General features: G+C 40.7%; 3 protein-coding genes across 3 annotated transcripts; 1 reads left to right on the plus strand and 2 right to left on the minus strand.

The window, feature by feature from the left end:
* Window positions 1-394: 394 nt before the first annotated feature.
* Window positions 395-7,537, minus strand: LOC136421781 (serine-threonine kinase receptor-associated protein-like). Its single transcript, XM_066409333.1, has 8 exons — window positions 7,395-7,537; window positions 6,166-6,301; window positions 5,776-5,857; window positions 5,169-5,341; window positions 4,716-4,853; window positions 3,960-4,096; window positions 1,909-2,088; window positions 395-1,421 (listed from the first exon to the last, which is right to left on the minus strand). The coding sequence occupies exons 1-8, from the start codon at window positions 7,507-7,509 to the stop codon at window positions 1,387-1,389; spliced, it is 996 nt and encodes a 331-aa protein (XP_066265430.1). The 5' UTR covers window positions 7,510-7,537; the 3' UTR covers window positions 395-1,386.
* Window positions 7,538-9,010: 1,473 nt separating this feature from the next.
* LOC136422264 (uncharacterized) lies at window positions 9,011-10,988 on the plus strand. The gene is made up of 4 exons (XM_066409916.1): window positions 9,011-9,133; window positions 9,305-9,409; window positions 9,989-10,117; window positions 10,453-10,988. The coding sequence occupies exons 1-4, from the start codon at window positions 9,042-9,044 to the stop codon at window positions 10,769-10,771; spliced, it is 645 nt and encodes a 214-aa protein (XP_066266013.1). The 5' UTR covers window positions 9,011-9,041; the 3' UTR covers window positions 10,772-10,988.
* A 6,726-nt stretch (window positions 10,989-17,714) lies between these two features.
* Window positions 17,715-25,065, minus strand: LOC136421483 (uncharacterized). Its single transcript, XM_066408810.1, has 4 exons — window positions 24,489-25,065; window positions 19,297-19,434; window positions 18,697-18,906; window positions 17,715-17,856 (listed from the first exon to the last, which is right to left on the minus strand). Exons 1-4 carry the CDS (start codon window positions 24,941-24,943, stop codon window positions 17,715-17,717), a joined length of 945 nt encoding a protein of 314 aa, XP_066264907.1. The 5' UTR covers window positions 24,944-25,065.
* Between the last annotated feature and the right edge of the window lie 662 nt (window positions 25,066-25,727).

A 25,727-nucleotide genomic window follows, 5' to 3' on the forward strand; every position in this document is an offset into this window, starting at 1 on the left:
ATGTAACTACATATACATAGTCCAAGACCCTGGGCGAAAAAAACACATGCTTTTTATGTTTATTCCAGGGTACTATGATCTATCGGAGTTTCAAACCCCGCTCGGGCAAGCTTGTGACGAGTTGCATTCCTCCTTTCGGATGGAGACGTAACACCATCGGCCCCATATATGTGAGAACCTAATGCACCAAACATCTGCACGTAAAATAACCCAGCACACTTTCGGAGTGGAGTACGAATGTTGGGCTCCAAGAAGTACGAAGGGATCAATTAGCTTCTCCACTTCCTCATTATTATAAGCACAAGCACACACCTTTCTTGTGTAGTGTATCCACCCTTTCACAAGTAGAGAAAATGGATACCATATTTAAGATGCAAGGACAAAAAAACAATCATTTAAGCAAACTTAGTTTAAGGTTTAATGCATTTTTTTCATATATCATTCAGGACAATATTTGTAAACTGTGAAAGTAATGAAGTTTTGAACACAATACTGGGAAACTGAATCTAATACATCAGAACCTGTATTCTCAAATGCATATTTTTAGTCATTTTGGAAACAATAAGCATTGACAGTACAACATAATAATGTAACTATAGAAGGAAGATGGGTGATTTGCGTATAGCAAAGAAAAAAGTGTATGAACAGATTTGTGACAGGAGTCTTGTGGCTACCATGTCTAGTACAGGCCTATTGCAAATCACCATTGTACTGCTATGGATTACTAATCTTTTAAATTTTGCCATAAAGGCATTTGATACAGCATTCTTCTTTTAGCAATGTAAATATTGGCACTCTTTGAGAGTAGGAAGCCTTAGTTCTAAATACTCTTGAGTAAATCTTCAATCATTCATGGTGGTTTACAGCTTGCAGTTTTGCATTGACCCCTCCACTGAGACATTATCACATTACAACAATACAGACTTTCTATGAGCACTCTGTGTGCCCACCAAGAACATTGCAACCACCTTTCCCCATACCATCTATCGTGACCACTAAAGAGACCTGAAGAAAATGGCTGCAGTACACAGGTGGTCACTATAGACAGGATTCATTGGGCTTGAGTCAGTGGGAAAAAAATCATCCAAGGGCTCACCAAAATGTGGCCAAATTGGCCAGCTGGTCCTTATGCAGAGGTGGTCACTTATACAGGCTTGACCATAATTTGGCCAGCACACTTGGCTTGTTCTTAGCCATTAAAACAAACATATCTCCATCAAAGATGAATTCTCTGCAAGACTGCAAAAAAGTGCAAATGCAACTCTTTTTTTCTTCCTTGGTTATCATTTCAAGACACGGTCTTTTGCCACTTCCACCTGCCATAGTAGTCTTTATTGTTTGGAAATAAATAGAGCCTGGGCACCAAAAACAGGGTTTGGTTCATCTCTAGCCTTCTGTCTTGACTGAATTGGTGCCATTGCCTGAAAGGCAAAGATAGAACATTACAAATGGTGACAAAATGTTTAAGAAATACATATTATAACTAAGAATCTATTGTGTAAATATTTTGCAGCGTTGTCCATTTTCTGCGCATAAAAATACATCCCTAAATTTCAGAGAATGATTACAATACATTACCATCACTTCTACTGATACATATAATGTAATAAATACACACCAAACACATGCATATCTCCTGTATAGTATAGCCTTCCACAAATAAGTTATACTGATATTGCACACTCTTCAAAATGTTAATTCATAGAAGATTTGCATGTGCTTAACTAAAGCTTTTGTTTTAATTAGTTTTTAAAAAGAGTTCTTCTTTTTTCGAATATATATCTACAACTGTTTTCTCATCTTTAAAAACTGCAACATTTTGAGTTGTACAAAACTGGTGTGTTATGTCTAAAGGTAGTTTACTGGTTATGCAAAACAAACATTTGGATATGCAGCGATCTCTCCCACCTCCGTTGTTTGTTTCCTCTATGGCGTCCTCGGGTAAGACACACTTCCAGAGTCCGTACGTCGTGCCGACGTTTGTCTGCCACAGTCGCAGCGTACCGTCCTCCGAACCGCTGGCGTACAATTCTCCGTCGGGGGAGAAACGCACGCAGTGGACAGGGCCAAAGTGACCCTTGTAAGATTCTAAAAGAAAAGGTTACATGTAAGTGTCTTGGCCTTGGTAGTCCGTCATTGCTGAAGCTAACTGTGTTCTCATCACGAAGGTTGGGACCTCATGTGGCTCTGGAGACCAAATCCTGAGTGTAGGGGTTGATGTCCTTGAAAAATATACATTGTCAACACAATCTTTAAATGATATACATGTATCATAGAGTTTCAGTAAGGATGCTAAATTTGCATTCCTTAGTAAAACTTTTAGTAAAACTCTTCATCGACAACAATGGACGAACATCATAGAGTTTTACTAAGGAATGCTAAATTTGCTTTGATCTGCAAAAAATAACATTACTGTAACAGCAATTATTTTCCCAACAGCAATTTTCAAACAAAGAGAAAATAAATACAGTCGAACCTGCCCAAGGCGACCACCCGGCGGACCGAGCAAAAACGGCCGCGATGGACAGGTGGTCGCCATGAAGAGGATTCCACTCACATGTTTCCAGGTCGAGGTTTTCAAATACAGTACGTAAATGGTTGGAAAATTATGTGAATTTAGACAGCGCGACCCCCGCCAGGTTCAATTCTCATTGACAGAAAGATCCTACAAAAATTACATTTTCCGTTATCGTTGTAATAATTGCATACCGCTACATCGTGTACAAATTTTCGTCATAATTTTGACTACAAAACAATGGCTACAAATCGATGCCTCGCAGCGCCCTCCCGCATTCACACGTTACATTGAATAATACACACACACACGCACATCATCGAAGTTTTAAGGCCTAAGACAAATCCCTAGAAAACACCTGCTGGTCGCAGCCTTTTTTTGGGGCGCCGACCGCTGGATAAAAGGGGCAAAAAGTTTTCGATCTGACAACTAATTATATAAGATGAAAACGGAACGGTGTGATTTCGTCGCGCCGCCAAGCTCTGTGCGACCGCATCGAAAGGTATTAGTCAGTGCAGCAGAACGCACAGCGTCCAATAAAGGTTTGTGAGATTCATGAAAATAAAAAGAAAATAAGAATATTAATTTTCATAAATAACTAGAGTATTCGTAAATGTTCATACACAAAAGCATCGTGTTTTAGAAAGGTCAGCGGTACGCCAAATCCGGGCCGCCCCAAATCCAAGATGGCGTCGGGACCGAGGAACAACATTTCTCGCCCGATGTTTTGCCCGCCGCGAAGTCATTTTTCGGCGGAGTTTAGTAAGACACAGACACATTTTTGTTGAAAATACAAGAAATAGATAGTAATTTCTGTGAAATCTGACTTTTTGACGCCATGCACTACGTATCCGTTCTGAAAATTGAGTTTAAACCGAACTGAGTTTGCGGTAAACTATAAGATTACGATAGGCACAACAACATCACAAACATCTGTCTTTACAATGTTTATAGGGGGAACGTTTTATCAAAACACTTCATGGAGGAATCGATGCTATAACATTGCTATTCCATATATTTTTGTCCTTATTTTTGTCCTTCAAAGTCTTGAAAACATTTCCGTGAAATCCGACAGCAAAATGATCTGATGTCACCACACGCTTGAAAATTAGGCGGCCGCCATGGGCAGGGATTGTGCTCTGTGCGGTCCCAATTCGTGGGGGTCGCGGTCGCGTTGGACGGGTGGTCGCCTTGGGCAGGCAGCTTAATGCTTGTGCCTATGGGGAAAATTTTCGGGACCGAGAAAAAGCGGTCGCCATGGCCAGGTGGTCGCGTTGAAAAGGTGGTCGCCTAGGCAGGTTTGACTGTAGTCTCAAACTTGTCAGTTACTCTCATCAGGGCCCATGATAAGGAACACAGCAACCAGTTTGAAGCCTGGCATAGCAGCTCAAGAAAAACATACTTTTTAGAGACATTTTAACATGTAAATTTAAACAGTTCTTACCCAGTTCTGAGCCAGTTTCGTAGTCGAACTTGTAGAGTTTGAAGTCCTCTCCACCAATCACATAGGTGCCCTTGTCTTCGTTCAGGGAGGCTGAGTACACCTGTGATGGAGTACTGTAGGACTTCAGCTTCTCTAAGCTGTGAGGAAGACAATAGTAAATTGTCAGAATGTGACTTAGGGCTGTATGCCAAAATGTAGTATAAAGAACAAATGTTTACAATTGTATTTTTATCCAGTAGTAAAGATTCAATTTTATTCAATCTCCTTTCCTGACCTGATGACTAATATTCAGAAACGTATCAAGAACAAAGTACAGGTACACATAGAGCTTTGTACCAGACCCAGCTTTACATCTCATTCAAGAAGACGTCCCTAACTGAAGCTAGGTACTCTTTTTCACCTGAGTTGAGCACGGAAATAGGTGTAACCGTGTAAAGTGCCTTTCACAAGGGCAGAGCACTAGGGCATGCCAGGGATTTGAACCAAGAACCTTTATGCACAGACTATCATCTTCATCATCAATAACAAAGTTACTCAAGCAACTGGATAAAGTCTTGTAGACAGAAGATAGTGCTGTGAGATGACTGAGTCACTAACGAAAGAAAGCAAATGTTGAAACATCTGACAAAACTTATCCATCTTGTAATTTTTGGATTGTGTGTCTTATTACCTGGGCGTCTAACCTTCATTGACGCATTAACATCATCACACTAAATAGGTCTTAGATAAGTTGGCAAAGACAAACAACACTCCTACCTGTCTGAGTTGTAGAAACTGACAGTTCTGCCATTGGTGACCACGAGGATGGATCCGTCCTTGGTGAGAGAAATGTCCGTCATGATGCTGTCTAACTCCAGCTTCTTTACCTCAGTTTGTGATGTGATATCCCACATTCTGGAAAATATATGTAATGCATAATAAATAACTCTCAATTCAAAATCATAATGATACTGTGGATCCCAAAATGTTTCTGTTTTATTTTTGTATTTTTATGGTGACTTCCTTCTGCATTATCCTGGCACTAATGTATGTTACATTAGACCAGTTTGGTCTGGAATGTAAAACTTACTCATGTACTTTGCCATACAGTACATGTAATCAAAGACCATTAATTTTGAAATCTGTGTGTCTGTCGTATAGTTACGACACTTAACAAAACAAACTTCGGAGATATCATAACTTTAAGGAAAATACTAATTACAAACATACCTGACTGTTTTGTCATCGCCCCCGCTGACCAATCGTTTCCCGTCTGGAAGAAACAGCGCATCCTTTACGTAGTTGGTGTGACCAGTGAAGACTACAGGGTCGGCTTCTGGCTTGTTCAGATCAAAAATCTTCAACAGTTTCTCATTTCCTCCTGTTAACAACTGGCTGCTGTCCTATAGAAAAAGATGAAACAAGGGAGGATCCATTAACAAGTTTGAGGAATGGACGTCATGTAATATTATATACTGATATTGCCTTAAGCTATATAAAATAAGCAACAACAAGAATGTGAATGAATAAATGAATGAATGAATAATCACATCAATGAATGATGAAATGGATGAAGTTGCATGACTGAATGAAGGAATAAGTGAAGGATGAATGAATGGACAAATAGATAAAGTCAAACTTTATTGCACAACCATTGTAACAGGACCTGGTACAAGTACTACAATATGGCAAGTTCTTGAGCAGTACTAAACATCAAGACTTATATTTATGCCTTTGCCTATGACAATGCTAATGAGTTCTACATAACTTAAGACTGAATACCATGTTTCTTTCATATGAGTGATACAATACATAATGGAAAATGAGTGAAAGATACCTTAGAAAAGTCCACACTCTTCACGATGTGTTTGTGTGAAAATGTTGCAGTTTCTTCCCCAGACACAGCGTCCCAAACTTTCCTGTAAATGGATTAAAAAAACTATTTGTCAAATTTTTAGATGTTTTAAGAGTCAAACGAGAAAAATCAACAGTTACACAGCTATAATCTTTACAAAATCATCATATTCTTACGACACATAGTAGTAGTAGTAGTAGTCCACTGTGTTCTGCTGCTGCAGTGGTTTGAACACCCTGCAGCGGCAGTCAGTCTTACTTTTTTACGACACATACCATCCGTTAACTGATACAAAACTTTAAAACACACCTTAAATATTTAGTCTTAAGAATCATTGCTAGTGAAAATTCTATCAGAAAAGGTTTGGCTTACGCCGTAAAGTCGGCAGCACCGGTGGCCGCTCTGGTAGCATCTTCGTTTAGCGTAGCGCCCCAGACTGCGCCCTTGTGCCCGAGAAACGTCCCAATCCAGTCTCCCGTGTCACCCTGACGTAACATGGGCTTCCCATCTGAAACACAAGGTATAACAGATGAAATGGTACATTCAGGTAATCTCCGGCTAGTCTAAGCAGAATAAGGGGCAAAATAGTTTGCCTGAGTGTCATTCTAGTTAGCTTGGATGCCAGACCCCCAATCTCTAAAATATCTATCCTCAAACAATAGATATTATACTTTATAGAAATTGGGGGGTCTGGCATCCAGGCTACATCGTGTTTAGGTCCAGGGCTCCCATACTTTTACTTTTTAGTCTACCCTCACTTTGGTTGGTTAGGGAGACTATGGAAGCCCTGGAACTAAGAGGGATGACACTCAGGCTACAGGCCAGAATCTCCAGGCGTCCCCCTTGAGCTTGAGGATGAAAAGGGTTGCCTTCTTCACATCAATATAAGTAATGTAACATTAATTAATGTAACATTAATCCTTGTATTAGAAATATTGTCTGTTCATATATTTACACATGTACAAAGAAGCGAGAAGAAGTCGACTCTACTGGACTAGCTTAGTTTAATAACACGTTTTGTCTACACTATATGTTTACAGCTTGTATTGTTGTATTTATGTCCTTGTATGTTCCATGTGTTAAGTTAGACGACCTGTACCTAGCCCCTCGGGGCATGAATGCACAATAATTTAAGGTCTTTCATTCATTAACATTTTGAGTACTGAGTATCAGTCCCTTGTTATCTGTTACAAATTACAATGAAAGTAAGAGATGTCAGCACTGTTTTTGCGGGAAGGTTTGTTCTTCTAAGAATAGAGGGTGAAGAGTTGTTGTAAATTTCTGGGACCAAACAGATTATTGAAAAAACAGGAACATTTTTTAGCATTGATACTACTTCCTCAAGGTATATAAACAAAAGCTATAATAAAGTCTTCATTTGAACCTTGTTTGAACACAGAAAAACACAACTAAACCTATATCTAGATATTATCATGTGGGGTTTACAGTTAGTTTCTAACATGACAGCTGTTCGTAATAATCAACCAAGTTCGACCATGCTCGCCACATGACTATGTTCATGCCCCCCTCCCCACGCCCTCGTTTGTCTACAAATACCACATACAGAACAACAAAACACTGGTCCAGAAGTTTGTCCTTACCTTTACAAGCGCTGATGAGAAAGTATCCGTACGGAGTGAGTCGGCTGAAGGCTAGTTTGACCACAGGGCGGGTGTGACCACTGCAACTCAGCGGGGTCTGGCGAATGGCGGCCATCTTGGGAGGAAGGGAAGTGGACTGAACATAGCCTATAATTCGTCATATGGCATAACGAGCAATATTAAAAAGAAGGAAATTGTTTAAAACTGATAGAACTGAATGCAGTATGGTCAATCATTTTGAAGAGCTTTTTATATTTTTCCTTTAGAAATCATGGTATTAAGTTGACGGAATCAGACAAGTGGAGGAGTGGAGATGGACTGAACATAGCGTATGATTCGTCACATGCCATAACGAGCAGTAAAAGAAAGAGCCGATTCAAAACTGATAGAAGTTAAAACAGTATACTTGTTAGCAACACCGGGTTGACGAAGAGACAGAGTTCGTCTCGAAAGCTCCCCGTAGCAATTTATGTACGTTGTGTGTAAGGATTAAATGTTTGTCAACAGTATACTTGATAGCTTGTGAGGAATATGCATTATTCACTTTTATGGATCATCTTATGATTCATTTTATGAAGATAAAAGTTTTAACTAGACGTTGAAATTAATCCACTATAAAAGACCGTTCAATAGCGACATCTGTCGTTTTGGATCTAAACTGCAATATCATGCCTCGCCAGTGACACCTCAAGTTGCAGTACCAGTCGGTGTTGCGTATTGCGTAATGCTAGTAGCCTGGTATCCAAACCTATTATAGCTACCGGTCTTCTGCACAAATAGGGAGAAAGAGACAGCTACAATAGGTTTGGATATTAAAGAGGTTATAATGCAGGAAAGGCAGTTTGAAAAGGCTGTTCTTCCTGAGTTACGACTAAAATTTGGAAGGAAAGCAAAATACTACGACAAGAGGAAGTTGGCACTATTCTTATCGAATTTTCAGACGCAGAATAAAGATTCTTGAAGCATATACCACGTAAGAAAAGACTGCTTTAAAAGCTTGGCATGTCTGCTTTTGAATACTGAGAAAACTACATGGGTACTTGCTGGCTGTGATATTACAACTTGTTGAATGATAATGATGCCCTCTAAAGAGATATAGAATATATACATTCAACACATTTTGTGGAAAAAAAAACAGGTCCTATTTTTAAGAGTCTAGACATCATCAAACGGTCTTACCTCGTGCTATTTTTAGGAAGTCTTAAGCTATATTTATCACAGGCTGTTACATCATTATCCGTTTTTAAAGCAATCAAACGGTTGAGCTATTAATGGCAACAGAGGAAACCCCAGGAACAATAGGTGTAACTACGACGTCAACAGACGGGCTTGCCCTTGCAAATTGTCGGTTGCTACGGCTGTCAATAACAGCGGCTTCACTGGGCACGACCATTTCAACCCCCAAGTGTTAAAAGCAGTTGTACTGCCACAATTGTGCACTGAGTGGACGTAAATTCAGGATACGACTACTATCCAGCTGTGCTATCTATTGTAGGTCGTTGACATTGTCCGACGAGTATTTTTGGTATCGCCTGGAGGTATATGTGAGTAATCCCTTACACCGATAGAGTATATACAGGCCGCGTTTAGACCGGGCGTTTCTACATAGAGAAAATCTCACAGCGACAAGAAGCGACAACTTTCACGATGGTGGCTGAGAAGACCTTCAAACCTTACGTGTTCTCAACGGTAGCTTTTGTAGCTATCTTATGCGCTCTTGTGCCATATACCCTTGTGAGGTAAGAGTATATCATTTTTGTACACACAGAAGACCTTTTTGTTGAGTGTTATGAATAGCACTAGTTTTGTTTCGTAAATAAGCCCGGCACCATGGAATTTGTTTTGCCTTCAATATCTGATTTTCACTCAATTTTGTCTTGTTTATATCCATCATTTGTTGTTGTTTCCAGGGTACAATTTGTGGTAAAAGAGGAAATTTTCATAGCCGCTACGCCCGAAGAAGTCTTCGCCTTTCTAAGCGACGTTCGGTTACTCGACCACGTGCATCCTTACAGGTGAGTTTATATATGTATATATATTTTGAACGGTATCACTCGATGCTGTAAGGTAAGAATTGGCCACTATTAGGCACTGAACTACATGTATTCATAAGTTGAAGAAGGATATATATCTATATATAACGTTATCCCTCGCCAAGAAGGTTTTGTTCGGTGCTGTTGCCTTTGTGGCGTGGTTTTTGGACAGGATAACTTGAGAAGCTGTGGATAGCTTTGTACGAAATTGTGGTCATGTTTGCAAGAAACGGATAAAAAGTTGTTGGGCAAGGCAGTCGGTAAGACTGTTTGAAAACAAAGAGTACCAAGCACAATATAACCGAACAAATCTCACCTGCTAACGTTTGTTGTGTTACAAGGCATTGAAAGGGTTGTCCTTACTTTAAACATATCCCGGACATATTACAACCAACATTACGAAGCTACTCACAAATTTTTCTTTTAAGGCTATTACATAATAAAAACCCTCTAATAGCGTCATATTCTATTGATTTTACCATTTGTCGGAAACATGAATAAAGATATATAGCGGCAAACATCCGGCTCTAAAAGGTTGGTTTGTGTCCTGTTTTGTTACAGAATCGAAGCCCGTGACATCCAACATTTCAGCGAGCTTGAGTTGAACTACACCAGTGTGGAGAGAGTGGACTATGTGAAGGGGGTCTACTCCACCGTATACGCCTTCCCTGTGTGGGTTCGCTTTGCAAAGTAAGTGTTGTTGTTACTTGATCCCTAAGAGAGTGAAGAAATATATTTTGGGCTTCTCTCTCTCTGTCTCTCTCTCAGTGTCTCCCTGTGACCCTCTGAGTCTAGATCTCTGTCTATTTCTCTATCTCTGTATCTCTGTCTGTCTCTCATTGTCTCTCTTTCTCTCTCTCTCTCTCTGTGTTCTCCCTCTGTCTCTCTGTCCCTCTCTGGCTGTCTGTCTCTCTGTTTTCTTTAACTTAACCAACGCAATGAAGCTCTTCACGAACACAAACAAGGATTGCAGCAATTTCCGATCTCTCCGATAACTCATGTTTTCAAATCTATTTCTTACCTAGAATTAAAAACGGGTACCAAGTCCGCTCTACCTATGACGTCCTCAATGGAACCCTCATCGCGCGCCAGGCTTTCACCATCACAGCCGCAAAGCATGCCGGTCACAACGGAACCATGCTGACGGACAAGAACCTAATGGAATGTCCCTGGGTCTATTCTTACGCAACATTTTGGAAAGCTAAGGAGGCGCACAGGGACATCCTTGAGGGGATGAAGCAACTGCTCGAGAGAGAACATGTGTTCGAACTGAATTTACCGAACAGGTATCTCACCGGAAGTGACGTCACGAGTCGACACATTCCTTGTGTTACGAATCAGTAAGACAAATTTATATGTATAATGAGCGGTTATGAAATAAAAAGATGGGTAAAGAGATTTTAGTTGATTTTTAACAAATGTGTACACGCACATGCATCAGATTGTATTTAGTAGTGGTTTAACTTATCAAATGATGTTAAACTTTTAAATTGTGGAAACGTTGGAAAGTTGGCCAGTCATTCTCTTTCTTAGATATGCTTTGAATAACTCATCTTTCTATGGTGCTATATTTCTTATCATAATGTGCAATGAAATGAATATTCAATATTGTTTCACTTAGACTATCGAATGAGTTTAAATGTACGATGCATTGGATATACGTGAGGTTACGGTTATATTGGGCTATGGATGATGTAATGTATTTCATAGAAGGCTAGTAGCTGAACTTTGCCAATAAATCTATGTAATCACTGGACATCCTCTGTTTGGTCTCTTTGGCTGTAAAAATATACCTTAACTAGGAAGGGGTAGACAATTCACTGCTACCAGGCCAGGCGTTGTGCCGGAACTGTTTGACCCTGTTTATGGCAGAAAAATATCAGCAGAGTTCGATCAAAAACTCTTTTACTGACCCGTTCCTTATTCAACATTTCATAAATCAAGTTCTCTCTCACCCTCACTCACTCACTCACTCACTCACTCACTCACTCACTCACTCACTCACTCACACTCCCTGAGCCATTCACTCAGTCACTCACTCAGTCACTCACTCACTCACTCACTCACTCACTCACTCACTCACTCACTCACTCACTCACTCACTCACTCACTAACTCACTCACTCACTCACTCATTCACTTACTCACTCACTCACTCTCATACCTGTATCTCTGTGCTAGATCAATGATTGACAGATACGTTAGAATCCTTAAAGGAATAAGACCAAATATAGATCTGTCAATGACCTTGCGTTTGTTAACTTTGTCACGCCATGCAAGGTAGACTAGCCCCACACCTGGCTACGACTGCCCGGGGGTGTACATGGGTTTACTCACTGCCCCGTACATAAGTAGGAGATCAACCACACGGCTTATGTACAGCTGAATAATACCCAACTTTTACTGAATTGGAATCCCTAAATGATACGGGAAACCCCCAATAGGAAAAACGGATGGCAAAGATGTGTTGCCATTCGGGTGTGTATTTTTGTGTGTGTGTGTGTGTGTGTGTGTGTGAGTGTGTGTGTGTGTGTGTGTGTGTAGGTGTAGGGGAGATTGGGTGCTTGGCTGTATGAAGTTTGCAATTTTCATAAATTACACAAGGGGGCGTTTGTAAATCACCTGTCATATGTATCTGTTGAAATTGAAGATAAAGCACACTTTAGACGTACAGATATAAAGGAAGTCAAGCGCAACAAAGAATGGTAGAAATGCTCAGGTGTTAACTATTAAGAATTTGTCATGATAATACACAATTATATTGATCATCACAATAAAGCACACTTTAGAAATACTATACTAGTAGTTGCACAGTAAAGATGCTTTTTACAAAGTAACGCTATCACCAGGGGTGCCAAAGAATACATACGAATTTTACGGAATACATACGATCCATTACGCAGAAACATACGATCCGTACGGAATACATACGATCCATTACGCGGAATACATACGATCCTTACGGAATACATACGATCCTTACTAATTTGGACAAATGTGCCTGGATCACGTGACACCGGTGGCAAATTCAAGATGGCTGACTCGGGATAACCAGTTCTTCGTACGATATCTTGGCTTTTAAGGCTTAATAATGGCATATCCCATCCGGTTAAACTCGAAAAATTTCAAGCTGCACTAAATAAAGACTGATGTAGGCTTAGACCAACTAGGAGGACCAGACAAAGCTAGATTTGGTGCTAGCGCGATGGCCAGCAAATTAGTAAGGATCGTATGTATTCCGTACGGATCGTATGTTTCTATTCTGCGTAATGGATCGTATGTATTCCGTACGGATCGTATGTTTCTAGTAATGGATCGTATGTATTCCGTAAAATTCGTATGTATTCTTTGGCACCCCTGATCACGGTCTCGAAGGTAGAAAAACTAGCTTCCATTGTAGTCCAAATGCCACAGAAGCCAAATACCGCGCACTTTGCGCAATGCTGCAAATACTGCTTTCTTGGTCAAATTGAAGGGGTATAAATACTTTCAAATCCTCCATTGGCACAGGTATCATTACACTCTAGTGCCAGTTTATCGTCTTCTATATAAGAAAAATGCCAAATATTCAGGTATTAAGAGCTATTGTTAAATCTGTGTTACATGTTAGAATGACGCAGCCATTTTGTCATAACATCGTAGAAATCTCTATAATACGTATCAATTACCATTATCCACTTAGGGTAAAAATAGCAGATAATTTGCAACCTTTAAATGTGGAGCGACTAACCTGTTTAGGAAATCGCGGGGATCAAGAACACATCCTTTAATACTATCATATCGTCCGTCGTGCCAACTAGTCCGTAAAGTGGCTCTTATGTATGGGTGTCAATCTTTAGATTTAGAGTGGCTAGTGTTTGGTATGTGGTGTATGGTAAACATAGTTACCACGTAAACAACGAACTTTCTTCATTCAGAAGCGAAGCGCAGGGATTTTTACAGTACATTGAACTGATGTATGAAATAGAGATAGTACTGCCACGATGACTTTGCTAGATTCAGTTTCAACTGTCTCCCTGCTACATAACTCGAGCTCTGTAACAAATGTAAAATTGGGGAAATCTAAGCGTAAGAGTGTCAATCTTAAGATTTAGACGAGATAGTGTTTGGTATGTGTGGTGTGGGGTAAACATAGTTACCACGTAAACAACGAACTTTCTTCATTCAGAAGCGAAGTGCAGGGATTTTTACAGTGCATTGAACTGATTTCTGGAATAGAGATACAAACTGTAAATGCACTTAAGTTCGCGTGGTTTTTATTTCACGCTAAGGGGAAATGGAGTGTTTGCAGTGGTTTTAAGTTTGCGGCGGTGCTATAGTCACATACTGCTACAGTACTGGACAAAAATGTTCGCGGTGGTTTTAAGTTCGCGGTGAAACTGTCGCCGCAAAAACCGCGAACATAAAACCACCGCGAACATTTCTGCATTTACTGAAGTACTGTCACGATGACTTTGCTCGATCTAGTTTTAACCTTCTTCCTGCTGCCTAACTCTATGACCAATAGAGAATGGCGTACCAAATGGTCATTTCAGTAAGCTAAAGGTTAAAAAAAACATTGTTCAATATTTTATCACATTGAGTTTATTTTCCATTTTCTAATTTTCATTTTCTTTTAGTACTGTTAAGCTATTGCCTTTTTGGGGAATCGCGTGGATGAAAGACCGTATCTTTTGAGTCTATCTTCATCTGCTGTTTATTCGATCTGCTGTCTTCCTTACGCACTAAATGTGTTATTATAGGATACATCAGACATGTGTTTTTGGCATGTTGTTTCCGGGCAAAGGATACGCTAGTTACACGTTTACAAATGGCATTACTATGTTTAGAAAAGCACCCGTCACATATAAGAAATTCAGCTCGGCCGACGTGTTGGCGAGCTTCAAATGTGCATTTTCGGCCAAAGTACGACCAACGTCCTGTCGATTGCGCGGGTTTCGGGCGATTTTTAGAAATCAAAGTTGATCCAAATATTGGCCTTTTACCAGGTTAGTCGATTCTGACATCGTCCATGTCCAAGAGATGGTACCATCCCATGGGGGATTTTTAGTTTTTAGTGTTCGACGGACGTCACCCGACATTTTCATTGGAAAATACGGTCTACGCTCGGGCGATCTACAAATTCGGCCGACGTTTGCATGAATTGTAACGCAGGCTTAACGACGACCGGAGATATTACTAATGTGATAATTTCCTTCTCACGATTTCACGATGCTCTCGTCCGGTTGTTTTCTGATATTGTTTTGTAGAAGCTCAAGTCGTGCTCGAGCTATTAAGATTTACATTCCAATTTTCTACTTCAATTGTTTGCTTTTAATCTGAAAACGTCATGCGGACACCTACTCGCCCCAAATATGGACTCGCAAAAATTTGATTAATTTTGTTTGTATCGCTTGTGTTCTATTTGCTGTGCATGTCGTTTTGTAACTTTTAGAAAAACCGAATGCTCATCATGATAGATTTGACCTAGTCTCGAACTCCAGACGTTTGAGTGGTCGATTGATTGGTTGTTTTGTTTGTTGGTTGGTTGGTTGGTTGGTTGGTTAGTTAGTTAGTCTCCTGAAGCAATTTTCAGGCCAATTTCTACTAGATTTTAGCAACCACGTACCGACACGAACCATACCGGCATACACTAATTTTAACCCGTTCTTGCGTTTTTGTGAAACCCTTTATGCATAACTCCTCTGGTATGTTATCTGTCTATTTGGTAAATTTCTACTCTTTCCAGCCGCCTCTGGAGCCCGCTAGAGGCTAGGACTGGGGGTTCTTGGTGATCCATAGATGTGATTGTCCTCCATCATATGACGTCAATGAAAAGTGCCCTGCAGGTGAATCTGAGCCTGTCTTGAATAAACAAAGTTCAAACAAAAATAATGAGGTCACAAGTTTCCATGCAAATACCGATATTCACACTGTTCAAACTGAAAGATGTAGTATGTTTGAATATCAAATAAAAGATAAATAAACTCGCTTTGGTTTCAGAAATAAAATTTCTTTCAGTCTCCTAGAAATTTAAAACAAACTGGTACAGAAACGTGACCATGTGTTCACGTGTTCTTATGAGACCCAGAGCAAGTTTCCATACAAATTCCAATAATCACAGTGTTTAAATGGAACGATTGTATGTTTGAATATCAATAAGAGAAAGATAGATACACTAGCTTGAGTTTCAATTAGAGTATATTTTTCAGTGTTCTAGAAAAGCAAACTAGTACAGAAACGTGATTTGTGTCCACGTGTTCTTCACCCCAATTGACAAGGTTCACAAAGCGACAAATGTCTTATCCCTTTCGACACCGTGTTTTCGAATTCATTGATATGCAATTTGTCGTTTCTTTTCTTCATGTTTGCAACTGAAGACAACTGCAACATTATCTATATGTGAAAAGAATGTTGATTTAATCTGATTTGATTTTTCTGTACCACATGACATTCTGTTGACTTTCTGTTAGCTTATAATTGCGCTTTTCAAAGTCGTTATGAGCTCCAAAGCACATTGGAAATCGCCAAACTGGCGTAATGCGTTTTCCCTGGTTGAATAAAGTGTGAAGCTAAGCAAAGTCTTTCTTTTGATACCACCAGTAATACTCTTAATAAGCGACTCACAATCAAGGACATAATTATTTGATGCTAATTGGATGCGTCAAATGTTAAATTGTAGTTCATCTACCTACGCAAAAATCTATCTTTGTATTTGATTGGATTTGGAGTTATCAGATGATTGAAACTACACGCTGCAAATTATCGTTAAGTCGTCAACAGACGCATTCATTAACGACATAAAACGGAAGGGGTAATGTGCTGAATGATATAATTGCATTTTCTACGTCTGTGACCCACGTCATAGTTTTCACTACAAAAGAACCACTATTTTTATTCGTCACGAAGTTGAACCTTACGTTTGAATCGATGTATATATATTAACTTGATTAGGATGATTTCATTGATGTACACTCCACGTGACCTTTTACGCTATTAGGGTCAGCAATTAGGGTCCATTTCTTTGATCGTTGACGACAATGACTACGTCTGTAAAACCCTAGCTTCAAGAAAAATTTGACCTTTGAAGTACTTTGATTTGAAAAGCAAGAACTCCTTGTTTTTTTGTGTGCGGAACGAGGGTTTTCTCTTAAAGGGCAACAAATTGGATATTGGACGTTTGTGACAAATACCTTTTTATCTATTTATGTATTCATCTATTCATTCATTCATTCATTTTAAATGACTATCTACGCTCAACATTTGGTGTGCTGTTGAAAGTAGTCAACAGAGTCTGTTTGTTTTTTACTGCTGTGATTTCTGATCGGGCAATATGATATACATTGTATATCTTGTTTCGTTTAACTTTCTTGCGATTTTGTTTGCTGTTAGATGTGTGCATACCTTTTATGCTATATGTTTTTCTTTAATATTTTCTTTAAAACAGTAGATCATGTTATTCTTCTAAAGGACATTGCCTGAAGGTATTGTTCTTCAAGCCAAGTTGGTCTGTCTGTCTGTGTGTCTATCTGTGTGCCCGTCTTCTGTAAGAGTTTGCGTCCGTATGCACAGTATTCTAAAGTTTGTTCTTCAAGCAATGTTGTTCTTCACGTCAAGTTGGCTTGTCCGCCTGTGTGTCTATCTATGTGTCTGTCTTCTGTAAGTGTTAGTGTCCGTATAAACAGTATTATAATGCACCTATAAGCTATAACATGTATCCCCTGTGTTAATAGTTCTGTATGTGAGACCGAAGGAGAGCAGCATGGGTACGGGGTGAAGTCTGCCATCTCTGTTTGCCTTCTTGATACTTTTCCCCCTGTAGCTACAGTCGACGTAAACACTATTGCTGTTTTCATTAAAGCACACAACTCTGCAATTTCAACACAATATCACATTTATTCTGAAGAATAGCCCATGAACATATTTACAATAATATACTTTCTTTTATCCAGAGCTTTTCCATAAGATGATTCTTTCATAACAAAGATATACTTCTCTTTTCATACGGATCTATTCTAACTCTGTTATTTACAATAATTGTGCGATGTCTGGGATAATAACTTGAACACATTGTCTTTTCTGCGCTAAATATAGCTAGCAATATGTTTTTTTTCTGTATGTCTTAAAGATTTTTCTTGACACCTGTAACTTTTGTGCGTATGACATCTTCCGGTCACTGAGAGAGCACCGTGCCGACAATATATATATCTAGCTATCTACATTTACATGGCGTCATGTCTATGCTTGCCAGCGATTGGCCAAGAAAAATACTCTGATTGGTTAAATCTTTTTTAAATGGACCAATGGTATCACGAGTTTGAACAGATCATGGGGAGCACGCAGAAAGACGTGATGTCATTGGACAGGAGTCTCAGCTCGTTGAACTGTATTCTCAAGTCGGCGTACTGCTTCAAGAGGGTGATGACGTCACTGTCTTCTCGTTCTAGGAATCTGTTGCGGATAAAAGAAGACTGGTTAATTTCCACAATACAAAACAACATCAACATGGAATAAAATGAAATGTGTTTTGGGAGGTTTTATAAATGGTAAAAGCTCGGGACTATTGTTTTGATGGTTAAAAAAACGTGTTTCTTTTATCCTCAGAATGAGGGCAGTTACAAATAAAATGTATATATAAATATCAGATGATTCAGATGACTAATTGTATAATCTATGTAACCTACGTGATATGAACCCAAGTTTTGTCTTTGTTAACGATGTTAAATATAGCTTAGTCCAGTGCAATGGCGTTTTTTATGCGCTTTAGTTTTGTGCTAGTTTTGTTAATTATTTTCTTTGTATTTTAGTCTTGTGCTTTGCATTTTTGTCGTAAACGTCTCAATGTGTTTTGTGAAAGTTTCCTTTGAATTTTCGATTTTGTTCAGTTAGTAATACAAGGGCTAACCCTTTGTAATAGCCTTCGGCTAGTTGGGTAGCCCTGGCTGTACTTCTTCACAGCCAAATAAATACATAAAAAAGCCGCTAGGTGGCCCAAACCTTGACCACTTACTCACTGTCCAAAGAGCTATCTACCACTCAAAAATCAGGACCATAGCATGTCCAGAACACGAGATATCAAAACAGGAAGTTCCGCTGCAGTACCGTAACAAGCCGCTAGGGGACCCAAAATCTAATCATTTCCAAGTCTCATCAAGACCTACCCACCTACCAAATATCAAGACAATCCATTCTAGCCTCCTCGAGTTACGCTGGTCGTTACAAACATACATACAAACGCTACCCTCTGCATAATCTTCTCAGCGAAGGTAATAAGTCAAATCAAGTACACACCTGCGCATGCCTCCTAGGATCATGCGGTGCGCCTCTCCCCCCTTCCAGGCGGTGAAGTGTGAGTAGGCCCAGGGGAGGCTGACCCTGCTGACGTCCACCACCAGCGTGCCGTTCACCCCGTTACGTCTGGCCGGGTGCAGTGTGAAGGACTGGTTGGCCACGATGGTGCCGTTCATGACGTCATAGGACGAGCGGACTTCGCCTGCGTTTCTGTAGAAAGTGTAAAAAGAACATGTTATTAGAACTTTCAAAGTGTAAACTCAACATTTCTTATCGAATTTTAAACTGTAAAATCAACATTTTTAGAACTTTTAAAGTGTGAAGACAAAATTTTTTGGAACTTTTAAGGCACAGCAACAATTCTTTAAAACTTGCCACACACAAAAATAAGAGAAAAATGGAAGAGAAAACAAATGATACGGTTCGGAAAGCATCTTCTTTTCATGACGTGAGAAGAAACAAACAAGCTACTGTAGTTTGCAAGCTAGCCGCTAGGAGGAACAAAATGCAAGCATTCCTTATAGATCTCTTCGCTACCTTGTAATATTAAACAAACCCAAGAAAGTCAACCGAAGCATGAAGAAGTAATTTAAGACGTACTTGAGGAATCTCGTGTGCACTGGGAAGTAGAGCGTCTCGGTGTAGAGCCCGAAGAAGTCGATCCTCTCCACGTTGTCATAGTTCACTCCTTCCAGGCCCGAGTCGTCTGTCACTGCCGTGATGTTAAACGCGCCCACTCTGTGGAACAACAAACAACGGGGACTGGTCAGTATTTGTCACACACGGAGGAGCGGTTAGGGGGTAAACCGTTCGATGTTGTGAGCTCTAGGTGTGCCCAAAGTGTTTCATGTTTTTCTAGAATCTTCTTGGATAGGACATGATCAGATAGCTCGCTTTGTACATGAGAAGACATGAACAAAAGTACAGGATCGTTCCTTCTACAAACGATAAAGACATAAAAGTAAAGCATATGTATAGATTTAGCATCGACAAGGGTAAGACATCCAGGTAATAAGATACGCAGGTGAACGTTAACAGTTCCTCAACCAACTGGATAGATTTTGAGCATCAATCAGTCTCGCGACGAACCGGACTAAGTGGAAAAGATTGAAGGAAGACTGATTGCGGTTGCAGGATGTTTCTACTACTGCAGCAGCAGAAAACCGTGGACTACTACTACTACTAGATTTAACCAATGTTACAATGTGATATTTTTGTGTGTCTGTATCAAGGTGTGGGTTTTGCTATTGTTTACACTGTATATAACATCGAACATCTACATAGCCTGTAATACATTTGATTGGGGTCGATTCTTAGACAATTGCAAGTGAAGAACTGCGTAAGAGACTTAGTCAGAATTTAATTTTAATGGAACATTCTGCTAATTTTCCAGCAGGAATTGCGAGGAAAGATTGCGATGGTTTGCAGGCTGTCAATTCAAGGTTATCTTTTAGCTACCCTAAAGCTAGACATTTAGCACGAAAGTCGTTAAAATGTTCCCGAGTATTCCATCGCGCTAAAATCATTAGCCGGAGTGACGCCCCCGCAGAAGCGTTAAGCTAACGTTACCATGGTACCCAGTAACGGTAACAACAATACTTCGTTAGGATGCGTTTCAAACTTGATTTGAATGACGTAACAGGATTTACATGCCATGAATATGGGGGACTGAATGATTAGAATTAGACAGGAGGTTGAGAAGCTATATGTATATATAAAATGAGCGAGCAAAGAAATCGCGTGCGTGTGTGGATGTGCGTTTGATCGCTTTTAGTATTTACTACGAAGGCCCAAAAGTACATTAGGCACGCCGCCTACTTTCAACATTGAAATCAAAATCACTCAACAAGAACTACAGCTACCTATTTGTAAAGAGTTCGGTAAAGTTTGAATGCCTTCGGTTTGAACTATAGTCCAATCTTCTGTCGTCTGGAGTTGCGAGCGGGAGTTTTGCCAGATATGTCAAGATCACGACCGCAATTTGTGCCTCCCCTAAGTAGCAACGCTAGCGTTCAAATTTAAGATGTTATCTAATCCAGACTTGGAACGAAGACAAAAGTTTAAAGAAACTAGGTCAGGTTGTCTGGGTCTCAGTCGTAATGTGTCTAATAAACAGTTTCTACAGCTAAGGCTGGCGTTCTTGGCAAACTTGCACTTTTCTTTGGCACGTAGACACGGCGAGAAATGTGCTGATCACTGAGGTTTATTCGTCTGAAACTTGTAAGGCATTTCTGTTAGCCTTGATAGCAGCGCTGTAGCCCAAATAACCAGCAAGGTTGCAAGTATAACAGTGTAAAACCAATCCATACTTTTAATCCAAGACTTGAATTCAATTTCACGAAAAGAAGTTGACGTGGGTTCCTGATTTCGGCCTTTTCATGCCATTTTTTTTTTATCCGGCCCCGCGATTTCACTATCAACCTAAACCCACAGATTTCCCACCGCCCTTTCCATCTAATGCTACCAGACCTTTTCCCTACCGACGCCTTAAACTCAAAGACTTCCGTCCTGCTGTGAGTGTTTGGTGACGTCAAACTCTTAAAAGCTCAGGTGAATCGGTTGGTTGCTCTTTGCGGTGGGGATTTGCGGAGCATTAGAGAAAAGATGTCAGCAAAGTACGGCGTCACTTAATGACATGTTTCGGTGGTTCGTTTTGAAGCGGGACTTTTTATATAACTCTGTACATTTTAAGGCGAATAGAGTTGATTTTTTGCGGTTCAGTGTATTATATAGATAGTGGTGTTCTTAACGACAAAGTTTGTTACGTTGAAGTTTATGCAACTTGAACGACTAGAATCCAGCGAATGATTTGAAATAACAACCAAAATGCGGCCCGTATTCGCTCTACCGTTCGCTGCTTTTGTATCAAAAGTCTATACCAAGTGATTTTCCTCATGATTATCAAACCGTACAATCTGTTTTTTCTTAATTTCTCCATCTGCGGTGCAAGTATGAAAACATGTGGGAAAACAAACAGAACGTGTTCCCGGTTTCTAAGAATAGACTAGAGCATCTCCGTTGTCTCTTTCGTGCTAAAAATAGCTCAGTGGTATAAACAAGCCGTCAAGTCGGTTTCAACGTGTTTACATTTTCTGACATATCAAGTTATCTGGCCTAGATTATTTCCTTGGTGGATATCTGAGAAATCATGCTATCGCACGTAGCATTGAAAGTATGTGTACATCGGCTGTTACAAAAAAGGGGACAAGGTACAAAAAATAACATCGAATCCTACAATTGTAAGGGGGACGCTGTAGACCGTCTACCAAGACAAAAACAGTAAAAGAAGAAAATTAAAACACCGCATTTACCTTTCCGAAGTTGCAGGGTTAGGTTCAGTGTTTGTCTCGTGTTTTCGGACATTTCATACACCTTTCTATCGGTTTCCATATTTCTCTTCCCAATTTCCTCCTAAGGCCACTGAAAAGACGTATGATAAAAAGCACGCACAAAACGCTGAGCGAGTCACTACATCTGCTTGGAGAATGCCCGTGGGGCATAGGCAGAGTAAATACGGGATAATCACTTGCAAGGATTTCGTCGCGACGTTGGAGTAGTCAAAGCACACACGTTAAGTATTAAAGTGAAATGGTAGGAAAAACCACACTATCCAAGCAGGGGTTGGTGGAAAAGATTGTGACCTTTTTTATCTTCCGTTTTCTGTCGGCCATCAAAAAGGTCACAAACTTCTCCACCAACCTCTGCTTGGAGAGTAGGAAAGTCGACCAGTGGAAATCGTTTTAAGTGATGGATTGAATTTTTGTTTTCTTCCGCTCAGTGCTTCACCGGATTTCCTTTTCTCACCGGAAGCGAAAGAAGGAAATATAAGATTTCCGGACTTCCGAACGATTTCTGAAAGAAAGTGCCGGATATCTTTCTGGTACAAAAACAAATACGCAGGTATGTTCTGTGACACGTCCCTGGGCGAAATTGTGACAGCCATTTCCGACCGGCTGAAAAACATGACCTTCGAAACAGGCTAAGATGGAAAACCTTACAATATTCTCAATGTCCTGCGGGCGTTTGAACCATTTTCAGTGTTCCATCTGAAAAGCACTAACTACTAGTACGTTTTCAACAGTGGCCTTGTTTCTATCCATTTGGCGGTATAAAAGTCTCAGGCCGTCAATTTTCTCGTGATTATCCCCAAGTTGTCACCGTTGAAGATACCCATCTGGCCGTATCAAAGTCCAACGGGAGGGAAAGAGCGGTTCTTTAAGTGTATCTTTCTTGGAAAGAAACTGGTGTCTGTATTATGATAGATTGCAGCGCGCCAAGTTTTTTTGGCCACTGATTATAATGATATTACCAGCCATTCAGGCGCGTTGGAAGCGGACTAACGCCCCTTAACGAGGCTGGACTCCAGGCTACAAAGTCTACCTACACTGTATAACATACAGCTTTGCTTTAGGGTGTATAAACGAGTAAAGCAAATAGAACTTCTCAGCTGATATCACGACATATCAGTGGACACAATCCGATCAAAGTTCTTCAATTTGCCTTCTGTATTTTCTAGACTGAAAATACAGAACCGACTGGAGGGTCTATGCCAAAAGCAGACCAGCCTGGCGAACCCTATGCATGCCTACAGCCGCCATGCATCAGACACTGATGCTTGCGAGCGATTGATTGATTGATTGATTTTCTCTGTTTGATTTGGGGTAGGCTGGATGCGGGCTGTCTCGGGTGAGTATACAGGCGTGCTAAGGGGCATGGTCCGCGCGTGATAGCCTCGTGTTCAGACGTCGTGGTGCGGACGTGATAGCCTCGTGTTCGTGCCGTATTTCATTGGCCTAGAATTGTCAGGCGAGGCTATAAAAAACGACGGACGAGGATCGATGACTTTTTCTGTCGCTAGACGTTTGAACTTTGAACGACCCGTCCACAATTGTCGCAAGAATCACATGAATTTGCTGGTTTAAACCTTCCGTAGGACACATCCGACTGGGCCCTGAAGCCTAGTCATTACCAGACAAACTACGCCAGCGATAGAGAAATTGTTTGCCAGGGAATTTTGGTCATCAAAGGTTTGCATTTGCAGGCGCAGTTGAGGGAGAAATGTTAACCTTCCCACGGATGACTCTACTGGCTAATTATTCCTTTTTTTGCCGAATTTTACGATCCGTACCCCCGTAGGAAGGCCTGGTAGAGGCAACCTGAAACCGCCCTCACGATATGCAGTATATCCTCAGACGCCCGGCGGCCCTTAACAATGGCCCGGCGGACTTTGAACACAGCAAAACGACACGTCTTCGGGGACACATTACGTGATGGATGTTAGAGATGTCGCAATCATAGCCACGGTATAGTGCTACAGATGTTCCTTCCATTCACAACGACCGAAGAAAAAAACGCGGAATGATGCACTTTTGTGTCCGTGTACAAATGTATGCTGCAACTATACATTATATTTGTTGTACGTGGGAATGATACGGTTGATCTAGCACGCTCTTTGAAATTTTAGACTTCAGAACAGATTTGAGATCATTTGAGAGTTCACGGGGAGTTCTGACCGTCTAGTACACTAACCGTTAGCTCCTTTCTCTCAATTATTGCCCGTAAATGTTAATCATATAGAAAATAATACAAAACTCGGAATGATGTCTGTGTGCGTGTGTCTGCGCCAAAAAATCCCTCTTACTTCAATATTACATATGAACAATTCTAGACTCTTCGCAGCCATTCACAAATGCCTGTACACCAAACAACCGTAGGAGTCAAGCTGTACCATTTTCAACAGAATGCCACCTATTGTATAACAAAGGGCATTAGAACAAGCATGAGGTACCCACCTGTACGGGTGCACAAAGTCCAACAATCGGACGTCAGACAAGAACTCGAACACCTCGCTCTCCGAAGCCTGGATGAAGATTTCTTCTCTGAACTCGACGGAGGTTCTTCTGAGGAAGAAGTAGGAGCAGAGCGCCAAGACGGCGCTGAAGACGGTGATCTTGGAGTTGAGCTTGCTCATCTTGGAACTCGCCATCGCTTCTGGTTCGAGAAGATCGGAGAGAGAGACTCTTGCGCTGGTGAGTCGGCGGAGAAGTTTTCTGTGCAGCGATCTCGTGGTGAGAGTTGCAGAGAGTGGTTGGACGATCGACGGGGAGGTCCCCTCCTTTTCTAGGGGTTTCCTTGTCACGTGACCAGCTGCCATGACGTCACATGACGCGATAGACGCGTAAACAGTACATCGAGCCCACGCCCCCTCGTGCGTAGTCCACCATTCATAGAACAAGCGTCCTTCCATAACCGCTATACAATCAGCGCTGCCTTGTCCCGTATGGGCATATTAGGAAGTTGTGTGGGACTTCAAACGACGGTGTTCTTTCCTTTTGGTACAGGCACGACGTAGTCGTGACCATGACTCGATCTCCTTTTCAACGGTTATGTAACACGTGTTGGTGACATGGAACTGCGAGCGCTTGAAATATGGCTTGGTTCTCTTTAACAGGCGCTGTCTACAACAGTATATGGTATCAATGCGCACACATCGAGGTCGTCTGATGGTATAGATCTGCCGGGAACAAAAACAACGTAAACCGTTCAAATCTCTCCGGAAGACTTTTGTAATCCGAAAATCACAGAAAATACCATTGAAAATCGTAGTACAGTAGCAAGAAGCCTCATACTTTGATATCTAAAAGCGGTTGTGACGCACTAGAAGATGCGGGCGCTCAAAGTATTTTCTTTCATAATGGAATTGGATATGTGGACGACGTGACCGCAGTTAAACGGCCAAAACACGGCAGTGTTACCTTAAGAGCATGGGAGTGACGTTACGCATAAATAAAGACTCATACAGCTAGGTTTTTAGGTACACTGCGGCTAGTCATGCGTGTATATTTCATCTAAAGATGATACGTTTTATTTATGTATTGGGTTGGATGTTCAGCACACACAGCTAAGGCTGCCTAACTTGTCTGTTGCCATTACAAATGGCTAGCCCTGCTGACAAGGACAAGACATTACAATGGAATTCTAACATGGACAGCATAACAAGCTAAATCGATGGTACGTGTGTTGCCTTCTGT

The sequence above is a fragment of the Branchiostoma lanceolatum genome, chromosome 16 (assembly GCF_035083965.1).
Source record: "Branchiostoma lanceolatum isolate klBraLanc5 chromosome 16, klBraLanc5.hap2, whole genome shotgun sequence".
Taxonomy (NCBI): Eukaryota; Metazoa; Chordata; class Leptocardii; order Amphioxiformes; family Branchiostomatidae; genus Branchiostoma; species Branchiostoma lanceolatum.

What these genes read in the sequence shown, in the direction of transcription:
- LOC136421781 (XM_066409333.1), bottom strand. Translation starts at nt 7,509, where the DNA reads ATGGCCGCCATTCGCCAGACCCCGCTGAGTTGCAGTGGTCACACCCGC. An exon ending in GGTGCTGCCGACTTTACGGC is followed by an intron (nt 5,858 to 6,165) that starts GTAAGCCAAACC and finishes ATCCATTTACAG; the next exon opens with GAAAGTTTGGGACGCTGTGT. An exon ending in AGAGGAAACAAACAACGGAG is followed by an intron (nt 1,422 to 1,908) that starts GTGGGAGAGATC and finishes TTTGCCTTTCAG; the next exon opens with GCAATGGCACCAATTCAGTC.
- LOC136422264 (XM_066409916.1), top strand. Translation starts at nt 9,042, where the DNA reads ATGGTGGCTGAGAAGACCTTCAAACCTTACGTGTTCTCAACGGTAGCT. An exon ending in GTGCCATATACCCTTGTGAG is followed by an intron (nt 9,134 to 9,304) that starts GTAAGAGTATAT and finishes TGTTGTTTCCAG; the next exon opens with GGTACAATTTGTGGTAAAAG. An exon ending in GTGTGGGTTCGCTTTGCAAA is followed by an intron (nt 10,118 to 10,452) that starts GTAAGTGTTGTT and finishes TTTCTTACCTAG; the next exon opens with AATTAAAAACGGGTACCAAG.
- LOC136421483 (XM_066408810.1), bottom strand. Translation starts at nt 24,943, where the DNA reads ATGGAAGGACGCTTGTTCTATGAATGGTGGACTACGCACGAGGGGGCG. An exon ending in GACTTTGTGCACCCGTACAG is followed by an intron (nt 19,435 to 24,488) that starts GTGGGTACCTCA and finishes GTTGTTCCACAG; the next exon opens with AGTGGGCGCGTTTAACATCA. An exon ending in ATCCTAGGAGGCATGCGCAG is followed by an intron (nt 17,857 to 18,696) that starts GTGTGTACTTGA and finishes TATCCGCAACAG; the next exon opens with ATTCCTAGAACGAGAAGACA.